This window comes from Neopelma chrysocephalum, unplaced genomic scaffold (assembly GCF_003984885.1).
Source record: "Neopelma chrysocephalum unplaced genomic scaffold, ASM398488v2 Primary Assembly neopelma1_131, whole genome shotgun sequence".
Taxonomy (NCBI): domain Eukaryota; kingdom Metazoa; phylum Chordata; class Aves; order Passeriformes; family Pipridae; genus Neopelma; species Neopelma chrysocephalum.
Window position 1 is genome coordinate 1,753,627 of NW_020897793.1, and position 18,635 is coordinate 1,772,261.

General features: G+C 37.9%; 1 protein-coding gene across 2 annotated transcripts in view; it reads left to right on the top strand.

Moving 5' to 3' along the window:
- PARG (poly(ADP-ribose) glycohydrolase) overlaps positions 1-18,212 on the top strand; it is a 64,422-nt gene extending 46,210 nt beyond the window's left edge. For both annotated transcript variants that reach the window (XM_027698621.1, XM_027698620.1), the window contains exons 14-18: positions 4,373-4,451; positions 5,207-5,315; positions 9,830-9,935; positions 13,925-14,053; positions 14,695-18,212. In XM_027698621.1, coding sequence (XP_027554422.1) covers positions 4,373-4,451; positions 5,207-5,315; positions 9,830-9,935; positions 13,925-14,053; positions 14,695-14,864 — 593 coding nt within the window. In that variant the 3' untranslated portion in view covers positions 14,865-18,212. The remainder of the gene's footprint in view (positions 1-4,372; positions 4,452-5,206; positions 5,316-9,829; positions 9,936-13,924; positions 14,054-14,694) is intronic.
- Positions 18,213-18,635: the final 423 nt, after the last annotated feature.

Here is an 18,635-nt window from a genome sequence, read left to right on the forward strand (position 1 = left end):
CTTGCAAGTCTTACTCTGTCCTGAGTTATTGATTGTACTGGGCAGAACATCTTTTGTTTTCAGTGTTATACTTGGTAATCTTCTTAAGACAGTGTTTTATTTTGTTTTTCCACCCAGCCAGAATTAATGCCTTTTCTGTGAAAACTTTTTGATAAATTGGCTTTTGTGATTACCTTTTAAAAAAATGAGTCAGAAAAAAAATTCTTGGCTATCACAAACTTCTGTTATATATTTTGGATATGATACTGTATTAACATATTGAAGCACTGTCCTCTGGATGAGGGGGGTAGAAACAGAGCACAGCTATCAGTCTGAGTAATAACTGATGGGGGAAAACTCTAAATGAATGTTTTGAAAGACCTTCTTCCATTCCTCTGCAAAAAAAAATAGTGATTTGGCATGGACAAATAAAGGTGAGGACGTTTTTCCACTGCAGCAACATTTAGTTTTCTTGAGTACTTTACAGTGTTTTGCGATTAGTATTTGTGATATGGTGTTCTTCACTAATGGAAATATCCATTCCATCATTTTTATTTAATCCCTGGAGCTCTTCCACCTTGGTACTTAGCCAAGTCTCCCCGGTGTCACAATCCTCCTGATAAATTATGTTCTTTGTGATGCATCTTGACTCAGTGGCCTAATGGGTATAACTGTGCAGCTTAAATTTGCAGAGGAGTCCAAGAAATTGGGGGATAAATTAAATTTGTTGTGATTGCACAGTATCTGGTTAGTATCACTGTTGTAATGAATATGGAACTGGTCAAGCAAACAGTCAAGTTCTTCAGCACAGACATCTACCTACAAAAATGTCAACAGCAATGCCAAAGGTTCCCACAGCTGCATTTCTGGCAGAGCTGTGAATGAATGTGAGTGGTTTTCATTCAGATGTTTTTTTTCATTCTATTTTTCCCCTGTTTGAGCTCACGTACTCAGGCAGCATTAAGAGCAATGAAGCTGTGTTCCATGTTTGCTTTGAATCTGCAGATGGCCAGTCTGGACCACATCTTAGCAATGCATTTTTAGAGGCTTCTGACCACATTACCCAGGCAGCAAATGAGATCAGATAATTGGTTCAGCTGAAAATTTACTCAGGGGAAAATTGTTTTTCAGCTGGATGTAGCAGGCTGATCGTGCCAGTGTCAGGAGAGCCAGAAGACTTGTGGTGGTGCAAGATAAAGATTGGAAGAACTGACTGAAAGGGAGAGAAGGACCTTCCCCTCAGTTTTGACACTAAATGTGCCTTTATGTTGGTGACTACAAAACTATACTCTTGCAATTTTCACATCTACTTTTTATGCAGTGCTAGTAGTACTGCCTCTCCAGAGGTAAAATCCCTAGCTCATAAGAAATACTAGAGGAACACAATAGTGGTGTTTTTCCCAATCCCTGGGAACACTATAATGCTACACAAGTCATATGCAAATATAAAGCTAGACTGTGGAGTCTGAGAAAGGTCTATTTATTGTTAGTAATAGTTACAAATCTTTCTAGGTTGATGAGATCCCATAAACATCAACACTTGGCAGTTTCACTTTTTGTCTAATGCTGTAACTTTTACCAGTTTCACAAAGTATAGGTTTTTGAATGGTACTTGTATATAGATTCTTTTGACTTTAGGTAGGCTTTTTTAGATTTTGTTTTTAAAGTTCTGACGGAATTCTGCTATTATGCATTATTTGTGGTTTGCCTTTTTTTACCCCTTTATTTTTTTTAATAGGAAGAAAAAAGATTCGGCAGAAACATTAGCATATCCAGCTTATCCCGTACTGCTTCTGTTCTCCCAGCAACAAAAGTTTATATCCCAGTAGTTCAGAGGCAAAAGTGCTGGCAGTTGAATAATCATTTTTGTCTTACAAATTTCCAGAACTTCACTTATGAAAAGTCATTGATTTTCATTAACTTTGGGTTTCTGGGACATGACTTTAGAGTTTGTGTGATTTCTTTGAGTTTCTCTGCTATTGATTTTTTTATAAATGTGTGTGTTTGCTTGCTTGTTTGTTTTCTGGTGCTTTTGTCATCAGACACTGCAATTCCATAAAAATTAATGAAAACAACGAACATTGAAAAAGCCAGCTTAATACTTTAACTATCATTTAATCTATCCTGGTACAATATCTTGATAACCTAGTGTTTTCTTTCCACATGTTAGACACTAAAGGAAATGCTTCCTTTTTGAAGTTGGAAGTTTTGTTAGATTGTCCTCTAAAGAGAGCTCTCAGAAAAGTCACATACTTCCCTTGTCTGTCTGTTCTTGCTATATGCTCGGACACTTTTTCCAAGCATATCAGTAAAACTGAATTTTATGTATGTCAGGAAGAGTCTTGCTGAAGGTTGATAGTCTGCAATTCAATTAGAAAGCTGATTTCTGAATATTGAAGCTACTTGTGGTTGTCCTTTGTATGAGGGCACGGATGTGTGTGAATATATGGGCATACTCTGTCATCCACAGTTTTGAGATGGTTTTGTATCAGGAAGTGAACTCTTGGTGAGGCATCTTTTACCATCCCACTCATTTTGCATAGCAACTTCTCAAAATAGCCTTGAGTGGGGTTTGTGTGCCCTCAGTATGATTAATCATCTAGACAAATCTAAATAAATAATGAGTGGATAATAGGGCAGATGAGTTAAAGAAGCGCTGATAAGCCTTGGCAGTTAAAATTAATAAGGATAAATGGGGAAAATGTCTTGAAGGATATGCATAATTTTAAACAGTTTTTAACAGCTTGTTTCCTATGCTTGAGACTACTGAAGGCCAACATTCAAATTCCCTTGTCAGTGAGGTTTAAAGTGAATAGTTTTATGGTTTTGATTGTTTAACTTTAATTGTATTTTTATTTAGAGACTGGAAAACTAGATTAAATTTAAACATTTGTATTCTCAGGCTATTGCTGATCTGCACAATAGTTAGAGACTACTCAGATATTTTTTCCTGTCAGCTTGCACTTCATTCTAAAATCTATTTTTTCCTATTTTATTTATAGGCATAGCTGGTGTCACTAATTAAGGGGTTGCTCAACAGTTCTCTTCTTACTCTTACTGTTTATAACTTGTGCCAAATTATACCTGTTAGAACTGATATTCTCCAAACAAGTTATCTTTCAGTCCCTACTTCCAAATTCAGCTGGTGTGAACTCAGAACTGGGGGAAAAGTGATTTTTCTATAGCATTACTTCAGGAGTATTTCTTTGAAGTGTTTGTGCAATTCCTAAGTTTTGAAGCAAGGTCCTGAAGCTTTACAAAATGAGGTGAAAGGCAGCCTTTTAGAAGGGTTATGATCCTTGTTCTCAGTTAAGATGTGCTCCTTCTTGGTCTTGGGATAAACCATTCAAAAGGAGTTGGTATAGCAGAGCACAGTAGCTGAAATTACTGGTGGCCTTAATAAGCTGCTTTCTTACAGCCCTTCATGCTTGACAAGATATGCTGTTGGACCCTTTCAAGAGCAGCCTAGTGTGTTCCAGACCATGTTTTCTTGGGTCCTTGTGGTTTTACAGAAGTGGCTTGTGGTGCTGACCACTGCAGCTGAGAGCAGTGGCCTTTAGTCCATTCAGTGCCATTAATTGCTGTGAAATCTGACAATTCCTGCCAGGAACTATAGTGCAGAAATGATGCTGAACAAATGTAAAACAAAACAGAAGGGAAGAGATGTATTGGGCAACGAGACTACAAAGCTTTAACAGTCCCACGTATGCTTGTGTAAGGTTGCCCTCAAAAGCCTGTAGGGCAACAACTTGGGTAACACTGGCATGTTGGAAATCTGTTTGGTTTCTGACCATCAGGGTTTTCTTCAGCTGTATGGATTTCATTTTGTTAGAGAAATAAAACTTGTTAGAATAATAAAATGCGTAAACATATAGCTCACCAAATACATTTGAATTTCTTTATATTTTTCTTCTCATGTTTCCTAAACTGTCAGCCCAGATATTTGCTAAATTGTGTTGAAGTGGGGCTGCCACATTTTTAATAGCAGAGTGACTGTTACCATTGTGTTTACAGGTAGTAAGTAACCTCAAAAACAAAAAAAGAAAGGCAAGATGCCATCACAGTTCTTGTTAACCAGATGTTAGCTGGTAAAACTTTAAAGATGGCAGGCAGTGTATTGGGAAGCTATTGAACTAGGGAGTGGTGAAGTTGAAAACTGTCTTGTTGCTGTATGCTGGACAGCAGACGTAGATCTGCACTTATCATGTTCTGTGGTGGATGCTACTCCTCACCTGTGGGAAAGGAGCTTTACAAGAAGATCGTGCTCTCTATTTTCCATTGCTTCTGGGAGCTGCATGTTCATTGGGAGAAGCAGTGATTCCTATCAGAGTTTTGCCAAGTGAGAAAAATATGTACATATTTTATAAGTAATATGAAAAATCATTTGTTTCAGGTACTGAGCAGTACAGTGAGTATACAGGCTATGCAGAAACTTATCGGTGGGCAAGAAGCCATGAAGATAAGACCCCAAGGTAAAGTTTAAGTGAAGTTTAAGTGAAATTTAATACCTTGGTGCTCTTAAGTATTTCCTAGCATTTGCCTTGATAGAGTATTTGACTACTTGATGCTGCTCTCTTCAGTAGAGCAATCAAGTTAAGAAAGTTATATTAATAATGAGATGTTAATGCTAACAAGTGGTACCTGACCATATGTCGGTTCTTAGACCAACATCTTTTATAGTTGTATGTATTTAATCCACATTTCTTTAAGATACTGACTGAACTGTGGATTGTAATGTCCCAGGAAGTTTGACAATGATACCTCAGGTGCAACAGTGCAGTTCGTGTGTGGCAAAATAAGATTTAATATAATGAATCTGAGTATAAAGCTCTGAGCTCTTGAATTTATTTCTCCAACAATGTTGTTATAGTGTATATAAAATATTATTCATTTGGTAGAGAAACATACACAATATACTCATTTAAATGTAGGAGGAAGACAGAGAGACACTGACCTTGCAGTGTTCTGACATACTTAATAAACAGTGCTGTGTAATTGGATTTGTTTCACGTTTATGCCCAAATTTATTGTGCAACCTGTCTCACTTCTGATGCTGCTTTCATTCCCAACCCACAGAGAGAGAGCACTCCATTGTCTGTTAGGAGTTCACCTTTTTACCTGCTTCTAAAAGAGAAGCTTTGCAGAGAACTACTCATTTTGAGTTCTGGTTATATGGCCAATATTAAATAACTAATGTCATCTACTTTTCTTCCCCCTCCAATTTTAGGGATGAATGGCAACGCCGCCACACTGAAATTGTTGCTATAGATGCATTTCACTTCAGGCGTTTCCTTGATCAGTTTGGTCCGGAGAAAATTAGAAGAGAGCTCAACAAGGCCAGTAACTTTTTAAATCAGCCTGCAGTCTGATGTTTACAGTACCTTTTCAAATATTTTTGTATTATTGTCTTCAGCTAAGGAAGTTCTTGCTTAGTTGTGTCTCATATAAAAAAAAAGGTGAACTTCAGGGTTTTTCTATCCAATGTTAAACACAAGATGGTCAAAAATAACTCTTGTCCTTTGATACACCTTTCAAAGGTATAAAATACTTTCAAAAATATAAATGAAACTTGCATATATGTTTTGTTGACTCTTCCCTGTCCTGCTTCTAAATGACAGGCTGAGAGTTGGGGTTCTTCAGCATAGAGAAGGCTTCAGAGAGGGGCTTATTTCATCCTTCCAGTACCTAAAGGGGGCTTAAAAAAGGAGAGAGAGGGACCTTTTATACAGAACAAGGTTTTAAACTGAAAGAGGACAGGTTTAGATTAGATATTAGGAAGAAATCCTTAACTGTGAGAGTGGTGAAGCACTAGAACAGGTTGGAAGCTGTGGATGCCCCATCCCTGGGAGTGTTCAAGGCCGGCTAGGATGGGGCCCTGAACAACCTGATGTAGTGAATATTATCCCTTTCCATGGCAGGGTGGTTGGATCTAGATGATCTTCAAGGTTCCTCCCAACTCAAATCATTCTATGATTCAAAATTATGGTATTAAGTTTTTTTCCTGTTCTTTGCTCTGTTGAATCCTACTCAGCTGTGCAGTCAAGGTGGAGAAGGAGGTGCCTCATGTTTTAACATGGTGACGGTTCATAGATGTGGTGCCACTTCCTTTTCTTGGGGTATCAACATATTACCTGCGAGTTTATCTTTTCATATGTTCATGACTTCTTGAGTTCAGATCCAGCTGCTCATAAATCCCTGTTCTTTATTTTCACAATAGCTGTAAGGGTGGTTGCAACTGGACATGTGTATATACAGACAAATATACAGACAAATCAGGCCAGTTTTAATCCTTTAAACAAAACTTCTAGACTGACATTTGAGACCAGCACACTTCCTACTAATAATTATTAATCATTATCAGTGTGTATTCAAATTGTCCGTCCTTGACCTTGCCCTGAGTTATCTGTGTGTATACAGAACTGCACTTCGCAGTGTCTATGGTCCATGATAGTCTCAGACATCAAAGTTGCCAGGCTGAAGAGCTCTTTGACAAGGGAAGCTGTAACTGTGGTGGGCATATTTTTTCCTGTCCTCTGCCCTCGCTATTTTGGGATTTTGTCCTTAAAGAAGATATTTGAGATGGTTCCCAGCCCTTGGTCTCTGCCCTGGACTATGTGCTGCATAATGTTTGGGAACACTGGGTTGCTTTCTGTAGCCATTGCAGGTGCTTTAACATTTGCATGACTGAGATTTTCCTGTTATTTGGTTTTCTTGTTTCACTGCTGCTCTTTAGTTGAAGTTAAAGCAGTCTTTTCCCAGGTTTTGGGGTTGTACTTTTTCAGTGACTATTAATTGCTATCAGCGAGCTGTTTATAGTTAAGAGACCTTAGCTTTCAACCTGTGCCCATGTTTTCAAGACCTCTGCTGTTATCCCACACACAAATTTTATCTCCTAACATGCTGTATCTGGAATCAGTCTCCAGTTCACACAGCAAATTCTTCTAAGCTGGTACGAATGCTACTGGGCAGGAACGAGGGCCTTGCATGGCTGGTGTAAGGCATAGGTGGTGAAAGGCCTGTTACAGCAATAGCAGTGCTATTTTTACTGAGCAGTTGAGTGCAAGAATGGTGATTCAGTTATGCTGTATTAGTGTGCTTATGTTTGGGTTCAGAATGTGCTAATGATGAAGTCTCCTTAGTGTCCTTCTACATTTAGAGATGCAGCATCTGCTTTAGCTTGGGTGCTGAATATAAGGGCTCCGTGCTGCAGGTGTTAAAGCCTCCTGCTTCCTGTAGTATAGCAGAGTGTAGAATAACATAGGATGTATTTTAAACAAATTCAAACATGGGAGTACGCTGCCCTGATTCTCAGCCAGAAAGGGAATACACCCCTTCAAGATGATGTACAGTGCTGAAGGACTAATTTAATTTAGTTGTAAAACCTTAGCATCTTGACTAAAGTAACATTTATCAGCTTGTTTCTTCATGGTTGGTAATGAAATTAGCCCTGAAAAAGACAGTTAAGTACATTTTGTAAATTTCACTGATATCTTACAACAAAATTCAAATTACCTACATCAGCGAATTTATGATCTGCCTACAATTTTTAGTTTTATTGAGTGAGTTTGGATTTTTAAAATAAATTATGGTAGATCACTGCAACTTTTATAAAGTATATTGGTTTGGCTGATGTTGTTTTATGAGGACTAATTGGTATTTAAAGAAAATTTTAAGCCTGAGTTAATTCTCTGCTTATTACAGTAAAAATTTCATCAAGCTTATTGGAGTTTCTTCAGTATTTTAATTATTCAAATATTTTTTCGTGTACTGTGATGGGGTTTTCCATTTCATTTAATATTAACCTTAAGAGTTTTCCGTTGACGGAATAAGCTGCAACTGCATTTCTAGTATGATTTAATAAATCAGGACCCATATACCCCAGTATATGCAGACAGGCTTTGAAATACAAGTGTTAGTAGACAGAGCTCAGGATCCAGAAGTTCTTTTGTTTGTCTGTTATTTTGTTGGACACTATGAAATTATTGAGAACAACCTCAAGTGATTCTTCTTAAAACGTGTATCTTCTTATAACCGTGTATGATTTCTCTAAGATCGTTTGTCTCAAAGAACCAGATGTTCATTCCCAGTTAGTTTTCTCAAAAGTTAGATGTCTGAGGCTGACCCTTGTTTTTGGTTTAACCCATACCCAGAAAACAAGATTAATATGTCTGAAGTCAGCTGTTCAGGGTAAGAAAAAAATAAATCACTGTATCTGATTTCAGCATGAAGGTTTGCAGATCTGTGTGTAAGATATGTCACTGTTCTGTCCTTGCTACCCCTTGAAATGATTGCCTGATAAAGACTCTCGCTAGCAATGATTTCTCCAGTTAAAGTTTCACTTTCCAAATCCTAGGGAACAACTGACTTATAACTGGACTGGCAATCCCACTCATAAATGTCATTAAGACTGTTTTTATAGTCCCCAATTAAAAAAAAGCTGCAGCTTCATATTTGACAAGAAATGCTTCCCTAAGAATTATGGTATGCAGAACGTGTTTCAAACGGTGCTGAATGTGAGAATTATATGTAATAGTTTTATATGAAAACAAACCAATTGTAAGCATCACACAACTTCAAGTATATGTTCCCTCATATTATTTAGAAGTTATTACAACTTAAAACCAGATTCTTTTATGTAGTTCAAAAGTAACAGCTTTTCTGCCTCTGATATGGAAGTAACTCCTTTAAAACTGCACAGAAACCTTTCATATTCCTGCATTCCTAGGTGAAACTTATCTAAAATATTGATGCATTGTCTCTTTAAAAAAAAAGTGATGAGTTTTCTTTATCCTTTGTTTGCTATGAAAAATCATATGGGAGCACTTACTTAGATATTTTTCTTCATTGCTGCTGAAGTCCTCCCAAGTATTTGCTGATGACTTATTGTGTCTGACGAGACAGGTTTTGTTCTCCATGTCCTGGTAACTTGAGAAATACATACCTATTAAGTAAAAGCTGAAAAGAAAATGGCATCCTGTTGCAACATCAATCCATTTCCCTGCTGGGAGGATGGAATTTGAAGAATTATTGTCCCCACAGCCAGTGTACTGGCTTGCTTGGCCCATGAGTTTGGTGCAAACTTGCTTTGGAAATTAGTCACGCTAATGACTCTGACTTGAAAGAGCTGCACGCACCTGATGATGTGTAAGTGCTTCTTATGTAAACTCTGAATCAGGGCACCCTGCTAAATTATAACTGTATTAGAACAGAAGTCTGAATTTGCAGCTTAGATCAGATTGGAGTGAAACTGTGGGTACTTCAGTCTGTATTAGGCAATTGTACCAACTCAGTACATTTTTTTACTGTTGAAAAACTTCCCAAAGAGATTTATCTTTTCTTCTGTACATGGAAGCACCTGCCTTTACTCAAGGTTTATTAGTGAATATCACACTTTCTCCTCCTACCCTCATTTGTTTCATTTGACCTGTACTGGAAGATGTCATTTTGTATTTTATTTTGAGTTCTGAGGAATTTTGGTGTTACTGGACACAGCAGTTCAACTGTTATGTAATCTAAACAGGCCAAAAAGCAACAAACATGCTACCATCTGCTGTTAGTTATTCTCTGCTCTGGATATCCTGATAAGGTTCCTGTAGCTGTGGTGAAATCCCTGGGACTCAGCATTTGTATCTTAATTTTTAACTTGGATCCAAATAAGGCAAAATTCTTCTTGCCTTAAATGTTTTTGTTACTGATCTTAAATTTAAAGGAAGACTAATAGTATATTGAAGTAATTTGAATTTGGCATGGCTAGAAGACAATATACTGATTGTTGTTGCCATCTTACTGTTTGAAAGTATTGCACCAGACTGCCTGTCAAATTCATATTCTACCTCTTGTCTGCATGCAGGCCTACTGTGGCTTCTCTCGACCCAATGTTCCACCTCAACATCTCTCTGCAATAGCCACGGGAAACTGGGGATGTGGTGCCTTTGGAGGGGACTCCCGATTAAAAGGTAAATTGCAGAAATTTCCTTATGTCCAAATGAATCAGATAACTTAGATTTTGATCCTTGACCATATGTTTTTGTTCAAGTACATTTTTTTGTTTTATTCTAATTAATACATTTTAGCCAAGAATTGGAATAGTAGTTAAAATATCCTTAGAACTGGTTCATTAGCTTTGGTCTTTAGGCCATGAGTAATGTGGCCTCAAACAATAAAAAAGCACACTGCTTTTATGTGCTGTTTTCAGTTTAAAGTGTGAGGTAAGTACGTGATGGTAAAATGCCAGGTTTAGAGGGACCTGTAGCACTGAAACCTTCAAAAACATGGATACACAGTTTTAGTTCTCAAAAGAACATGTTCATTGCAGTTGTCAGCCATATAAATCAGTTGGCCTTTCTGGAGCAGCCTTTTTAGATTATGTCTGAAATTCATATCTCTGCAGAGCTGTTTGAAGTACCTGGTAATTTGCAAGGCTTCACAAATTTGCTGGCAGTGCTTAATGTTTAGTTTTGCTCCTTAATATATTGCTGTATGCCAGAGAGGTTTCCAGTCACTCAGACATGCTTCTTTCTTTCCTGACTTGCCTGTTATATCACTCACTTTCTCATGTTCTGTTATATTTAATTAGAGTATTTATAATGCAGCAGATATCACATGCCTACATTCATTTAAGACCTTTTCCATCAAGTCAAGAATTGATGGATCCTGACATGTAAATTGATGTCCTGACTCATATAGTCCTAAGTAGAAATTTACATTTTTCTTGTTTCCAGACATTTGGAGAGTATTTAAAATTTTCTTTTCTGAATGGCTTTAAGTAGCTACATTGAGACAAACAATCATCAGGCTCCCAGCTTCATTAGCTTTCTTTCTTAATGTGTTTTATTCATTGAGCATCTATTTTTTTCTCAATGCTCATTGATTTCCTGACAGTTGGTTTTTGATGTCCATTAGATAAAATGGGCTGCCAAGTGCAGATTGTCAATACCAGGAGCAGTATTCACTGCAGGATGTGAACATATTTCGTTTCTGTTAGGGAGGTTTAATAAACACTTTAATTTGCATAAGGTCTTTGTCTCGGATTTCAACTTTCATATCCCATGTATATTTTTTTTAATGTATGACTTTCTGATAAAACTATGGCTCATCTGATTTAACTCATTATTTTTTCAACACTAGATGTGTCTTTTAGAATACGTGTTGCTCACTGCATCACTGAGTCCAAGTAAATAGCTTTTGTTGTCTACAGTCGATTGATAGTGTATTGGAATGACAAAATAGTTTTCATAGTTTAAAAGCTTACTTTTTGATCTATATTCTCAAATATCCACCCTTGTCCTTTAAGAATTAATATCTGGATCTGTAACAAAGCCTTCAGAACCCCCAAAGTATTTGATGCGATTGGATATAACTGGATAAGTGCCATAATGCACTATGATATTTCGTCATGATCTTTTTGAGTTGCAAATTAAAGGAACACAATTGTGTATAAAATATGGTTTCACTCAAGGTCACAAATGATGCAAAATCTTAAGTCTTCTTAAGGGAGGAAAAAAATAACCTGACTTGATAAAAAAGACCTGGTATGTAAACAAGCCAGATTCCAGCTAAGTTAGGGAAATTTCTACAGAATTTCAGTATAAACTCAAGACTTTCAATACTGAAAAAAATAGGTTTATATAATCAGGAGAAGTTGGAAGATCTTGTCTTGCTTTTGAAACCAGAGGATAATTTAGCAATTAGTAGCTGCTGGAGCTCTGTGCAACTGTCTAAACACTGGAAAAGTGTTGTTTTATTGAAAAAACAAAGGAAGTGATCCGATGAGGCATCTCATAAATACATAAATTTAACTTCTGTCGGTTGTGAGAAAGTGCTCCTTAGCTGCATTGGTGTTCTTACTTATGAAGTTCACTAGGAAGAGTGCTTTAAAAAGGCCCATGTAGGATTAGTGGGAGGAGAGGAAAGCAGGCCTCTGGCCTCATGGAAATGCTGCTGAGGTGCTGCCGTGGTATTTCTGGGGTCCTGGATGTGCCTCATGGGCAGCGAGTGCCGGGTGTTGGCCCCAGCGTGGCATCGCTGTGCCTGCAGTGGGAGTTCAGCTCTATTGCTCTCCCTGTGATGCTTCTGTCTGTATCAGTAGCATGGAAATTTCACATGGTATTGTATATCATTGATGTCCAGAAGACTGAGAAGTCTGATTCCTGACAGAAACTTTGGTCCTAATTTCATAAGATTTACAGCAATTCAAAATAAACAGGAGGATATTTTTAATATCTTCTGTAAAGTGAAACTGCATTGTTTGTTTGGAATGAATAATAGTATTCATTAGGTTCTGTTCCCCTATGCAAGCCAGTTAATTGGACTCTTTAAAAGCTGAACTACTGAAGCTTTACTAAATCCACAGCTGGTTCAGTAGTTTAATTAAAGTATCATTCCCAGATTGAGATTAATTTCACATGTGAATCATGTAATTTATAATTTTAGCAATGGGTTTACAAGAGGGTTTTTTTGATTAAGGAATGCAGTATTTTACTAGGTCTCTGTTTAAAAATGTGAAAGATTCTTTAGCTATGAACAGCTTTCTATTTAGCTTCCACTAGCAGGTGGCAATGCAGTATGTATGCTGTTTTATTTAACATTAATCTTTACAAAGACAATATTAATCACGTTTTAATTAACTCTACTTACTGGGTAGAAAAGGAAAGAATTAATATCAGAACTGTACCAGTAGGCTCTGAAGTAAAACAAGCTGCAATAGATTAAATAGTTGCTGGGGTCCTTTATTTGGACTGTTAAGTTCCCTGGAATGAAGCTGTGACTGATCACTTGCCTCTGTGACACTCCAGCCTCGCAGGACTGGTTGGTGAAAGACCTGTGCTCTTTTAAGTTTGGTGCTACTTGGGTCCTTGTTCTTCTTCTCTTTCTCCTTCTTGGCTCTGTGGTCTGGGGCCCTCCCTTGCCTCAGCTCAGGCTCTTGGCAAACCCTTCACTCAGCCAATTCAACTGCTGTTCTAGCAGAAAACAACTCCTACAACTTTTCTGCCAGTTTGGTAAATGGAATTGGCACAATGAGATGTCCGAGTACCTGAGAGCTGCAAGAAAGTCAGGAGGTGGGTGAGAAGTGGACCAGAGCCACATTCTCCAGTTGCAGTGGGTCATTAGCTTGGCTCAGCTGGACTGTTGATCAATACTCCACATCATTTCTCAAGATGAATCTTCAAAAATCTGTTTCCAAAATAGGAAGGATTTTCTTTCTTCTCCATATAGAAGAACAGAGTCTTGTCTAGATTGTAATGTTAGACATTGACAGAACTTGGGATGCAGCTTGGTCCAGTGAGTGTGACAGAAAGCTGGAGGTTAAATAACATGAATTGCATTCCTGGCATCAGCACTCACTTCCTACAGGTCAGCCTGAGCCATCGTATTCCATGCTGCTTGTCTCTGTTACAGGTGTGGTGGACACCTTAAATTGCACAGTAAGAGGCTGCAGAACCACAGATCTCCTCTGGGAAGCTAAAAGTTGGGTCAGCTCCTGCTTTGCATAGCTTACCTAGGGTTGGCTCCATTCCTTCTGACAGGTGGCAGAGCATGGAAATGGTTTGTACCCCCACTGTCTGTGGCTTGATGCAAGCAGCTCAAACCAGGATGTGAGATGGGGCTCTGTTGCCTTGTGCTGCCACAGGCATTTATTGGATAATTAGTGGCTGTGTCCTGCTTGGGGGCAGGCACAGACCAGAAGAAACTCCTCTGAGTTTCAAGCACATTGTTTATCTGCAAAGTAAGGGTGGTTGTCACTAGCAACTCTAGCAGAATACTTCAGCATCTGAGCTGCAGTGCCCCCTATTCTTAATTTTAACTACCCGTTGTTCAGATTGCTTTGCAGTGTTCATCTGGAGATGGGTGCTGTGATTCTTTGCTGTGAACTTAGGCTGTGTTTTTCCCTTCAGCAAATGGTTTGATCCTGTATTTATGTCTATAATCTCTTTTGTTGTTTCAGCCTTAATACAGATATTGGCAGCTGCTGAGGCTGGACGTGATATTGTTTATTTTACCTTTGGAGATGTGGAGCTGATGCGGGATATTTACAGCATGCATACTTTTCTCTGTGAGAAGGGCCAAACTATTGGTAAGCATAAAAAAATATTTCCTTGCAGCAAAGAGACTTAACCATCTCTATAAATAGAAATTTTCCAATGGGAATTATGCTCATCAAATCCTGAACACAAGTACATAGGTCTTGGTTTATTTGTACCTGTTTCCAGAATGGGGAACTCTTCTGATTCAGGGTCAACAGTGTAATCTGTTAGAAGACTTCTGGAATTCTTTCTAATTCACTTGGGAGTTGTAGTATCTGTAGAATCTGGAAAACACAGGTGTATGTCGTAGGTAGAAGGTTTGCAAAAGCTTTTAATATAACTCAGTAATGCTTTAAAAAGGGAAAAATCTGCTTACAAATTCCTGATACAGATTTGTCTTACAGTGTAATTGGCAATGCATTTGTAAGTAATGTGTATGCAAGCCCAGTGTTGGGGTAGCTGGTGCAGGAAGTTGAGGGAGCCCATCCTATGTTCTGAACAACCTGAAACAGTCACATTCCCATTACATGGCTGTCTGCCTCCTCTACCACTGCTCATTCAGAGAGACATTCCTAACCACTATGTCTGTGTGCATGTGCATTGCTAGCCTTCATTTGCAATCATGCATTGCTCATATGGCATGTTCTTACTTGTTTTTTAATTATTTCTTTTTTGTTTTGTTTTTTTTAAGGGGACATTTATAGGCTGTTGCTGAGATACTACAATGAAGAATGCAGAAACTGTTCCACTTCAGGACCAGATGTCAAGCTGTACTCTTTCATATACAACACTATTGAGTCCTATGCAGATTCTACTGATGATGATGATGAAGAAGAAAAAGGGTTGTGCTTTGAAGATTAAAATAAATGTATCTGATCAGAATAATGTTTGTCTCCTCCCACTGGTATATTGTGTGAAATGCTGGACATAATGAATGAGCTGGCTTAACTCAATCTATATTGACTGCATTGGTAGTTATGTATAACATTCGAACAAAAAAACTACAAACACCTTTGAGAGACTAGATTTATTTGTTTGGTTTCATACATGAAAACCTTGTTCATGTGTGTACAGAAAAATTTCTTTGGTAAGTCCGGATTGTGTTATACCTTGTTAAGTAGAATATTTTGGTACATGTGTATTTCACTCAAGAGATTGCTGAAAGACTTTAGAATATTTCCCTGTACTCCTTTGCCTTTATTTTTCAGAACTCTTACGTAGATTCCTTACACAGACTCAGAGCTGGAGTGCAGGCAGCCATGGAACTCTGGGATGATGTCAGAGAGAAGCACTGTAATGATTGTTCTTGCTGAAAATTGTCATAATCCTTAAGACTGCCACGGTGCCATCAGTGTTCTTACCAAAGTTTTCGTTCGTTTAACTTAAAATGTCCTGGGTTTAATCTATTTTTTTAATAAATGGTTAAAAATTGAAAGATTCTGGAGGAGCTATAATGCATTTCACAACTGCATGGTCTCTTTCAAATCAGGCATAAAGGTGAGCATGAAGAAGTAGAGAAAAAACGAAGTATGGGAGAGTGGGGAAAATGAGAAATGTGACCAAAGCAGAGGGAAACATTTTCATGTGAAACTGTTCAATACCATTTTGGTGGTGCTATCTGTTACCAGATCAAACAAGGTCTTAGTCTATGTGAAGTTTCTCAAGGTTCAGTGCTGCTGGTGATATTTGAATTAAGGTCTGTTAGTTGTGTTTATATTGTCATATCAGTTCTCCTTTATCACAGTGTGCATACATGTGAGTATAAGATCCCCATGGGATAACTTGAGTGAGGAAACAAATCACATATCAGTGGGAGGAAAGTCTGCAGGCTACAGATAAGGACACGAGGTCTTGTTAGGAGTTTGCACCTGTGTCATTTTAGACATGGGAATGGTAACAATGCAGAGTCGGCAACAGATGTGTGGAAACTGCTGTTGCTACCTGTGAATACCAAATTAGTGTTGCTGTAGTACATTGATAGTTTACACAAAACTGCAGATACATCTGTGATGAAACTTCTTCAGGTCTATGTACAGGGCCAATCCAGTGAGACGTCTTTTACTAGTTTAAGCTCGGATTAAGCCCAAATTCCTAAGTTTAGCCTCTTCTTTGTTAGATTTTCAGGTCTGTCATGGTTGCTATTACAAGTTAGCAATACAAGTAAAACTGCAGCAGGAAATGTAGTGACCTAAGCCTCTAATATTGATGAATCCTTTTGGCTTATGTCAGATAAAACTTCTCCAAGCCTCAAAGACACCGTGGTAATTAAATGCTGGAAGCTGTTGGCAGTCTGGCTCACCATAAAGCATTCACTGAGCTGCTCTGGGGGAAGCAACAGGGAAGAGTTTGGGTTGTTTATAAACACCTTCAGAATGCTATGCCTTGGCATTAAGCCTAAGTGGGGGAAGGTGATGGACACAGCAGTTTAAGGGTTTTTTCGTGTTCTTCCCACTACCTGTAGTTTTCTCCACCCGTCCATTATAAGGAAAAGATTTGTGCTAGAATTCAGGCTTCTTTCTGTGTTTGCAGTCTATGTCCTCAGATTTAGCAGAAATCTTTTCCTCCTGATGTTTCAGTGTTGGCTCAGATTCTGGTAATAGGAATAAAAGTGTTTTATTAGCTGACTGGATCTTATTTGGGCATTTAGGTTAAACTAGGACAGTGCTTCTAGATGCATTGCTGATGATAAATGTACCCTATTAATTATGGAAAGTGATGGAAAACTGGTGCTATCTGCCAAACCTTCTTCACCTTACTACTCAGGATTTCCTATAAGAAGAGATTAACAGAATTTGTTCCTAAACAACTGGAAAAAATAGAGCTAAAAGCTTTAGATGGCTAGATATGATCTCCCCTTTATTGTAGCTAAATGCATTTTTGTTAGTGCAATATGAATTTTCTTTGTAAGAAGTGGTTGGTCAGGTGTGAAAAGTGTACCAAAATATGGTGGAATGAAATTCTACTTCAACTCTAGAAACAGAAAAATTTAACTTTGGAAGGATTCTATGATGATCATATTAGAGGAATTCAGTTAAAAGAGTTCTTGCAGTGTCAAGTGCTTCCCTGATAATCCTAGTCTTTTTATGCAGTCTGTAGTTTCAGTGATACTGAGAATTTTCTAATATGGGGAAGAATGCCTTTTGTTTGAGATCATTCATTAGGGTATGTTTACCATACTTGTTTTTTTTCCCTTATGAATTATGCTTGTATGGACAGGAGGAGAGGAAAATAACTCATTTAATGTGGTGTCTGAATAAGAGTGACATATCCTGCATTCTGTGGTGTGTTCCTGATCTTGTAAAGGGCAATGTTGCAAGAATGCTTTGAATATGACTTGAATCACAGGCAGGCTGAAGAATTTATTTTTCTTGGGGTTTTTTGGAGTTGGGGTTTTTTAAGTAGGGGGGGTTTTTTATGGGTTTTTTGTGGTTTTTTTTTGTTTGGTTGGTTGGTTTTTGGGTTTTTTTTGGAGGGTTTTTTTGGTTGTTTTGTTTGGTTTTTCTTTAAGCAAAATAGCCCAAAATTAGCAAGTTAACAATGATGTTACATTCTCATGATGTTCTAATTCAGGAAAAGCTGAACTGCCCAGAATGCTGCATGTCAGCCCAATATGTGCTCTGCATCTTTCTTTTTCCCTCCACCCACCACTCTCTGTTTACAAACTACCCAAAACGTTTTCTTTTAGTGAGGCCTTTGGTGCTCTGCTGGAAGTAGAGTGGAATGGAGATGCTGATGATCTCCTTGTGCAGCCTGGAAAGCTTCAGTTTCACTCTTCCAGAAACCTGTTTATGGAGTATTCCGGGTTTGGGTTTTTTTATTACTTTAGGGATGTTTGCTATATGATTTCCAATAAAAATAAACTTCCTACCAAAACTTTTGTTTTATACTTTTTAGTGGCTAAATGGAATGTTTATGGTGGAACTACAACAGGCAGTCATGTCGATTGCAATGTTGCCTCGTAGCCAAGTTTGGTGTTGGAGCACTTCTGTTGTTTTACGGCTCTTGCACCTAAATGGCTCAGTTTAGAGGTTTTCTTATCTGATGAAGAGTACCCAATACTGTATATATTAATTTATAAACTGTTCAAGTGTTCCTGACAGTCTTCTAAACTTACAGTTTATGCACCATTATATTATATTGATTTTTCTGGATATGTATGCTAATGTTTACATAATTTTGTAGGAATACGATTAAAAAATTCTGACCGAAGCAAGGTTTTGTGATTTTTCCTTTCCAGGACAGAGAAATTCCAGCACATTTGAACACACATGGCACAGCACTACAGTTAGTTTTAGCAGTAAGGTGACACATTAAACATAGCTGAGAAGTTTATTCTTACTGTACAGTAGAGTGGTTGCTTCCATCTGTGCAGCACTTTAAAAAGGAATTAGCTACTGTAAATTGGGAGGGTGTGGTTTCATCCATGTGTATGGCCATCTGCAGACATTTTTATGTTAGTTCCCAGGCTTTAGGTAAGCAAGTAAGTGTTGGGAATACTCTTTGAACTTCATGAAGGAAATGTCACTAAACAAAAGCAAATAAACCCCTATAAAGTATAAATTATAAACATGTTGCATAAGTGTTCATAGCGTTTGTAAGAGTGGGGCTGAAATCCTCCTAAATGAGATTTCA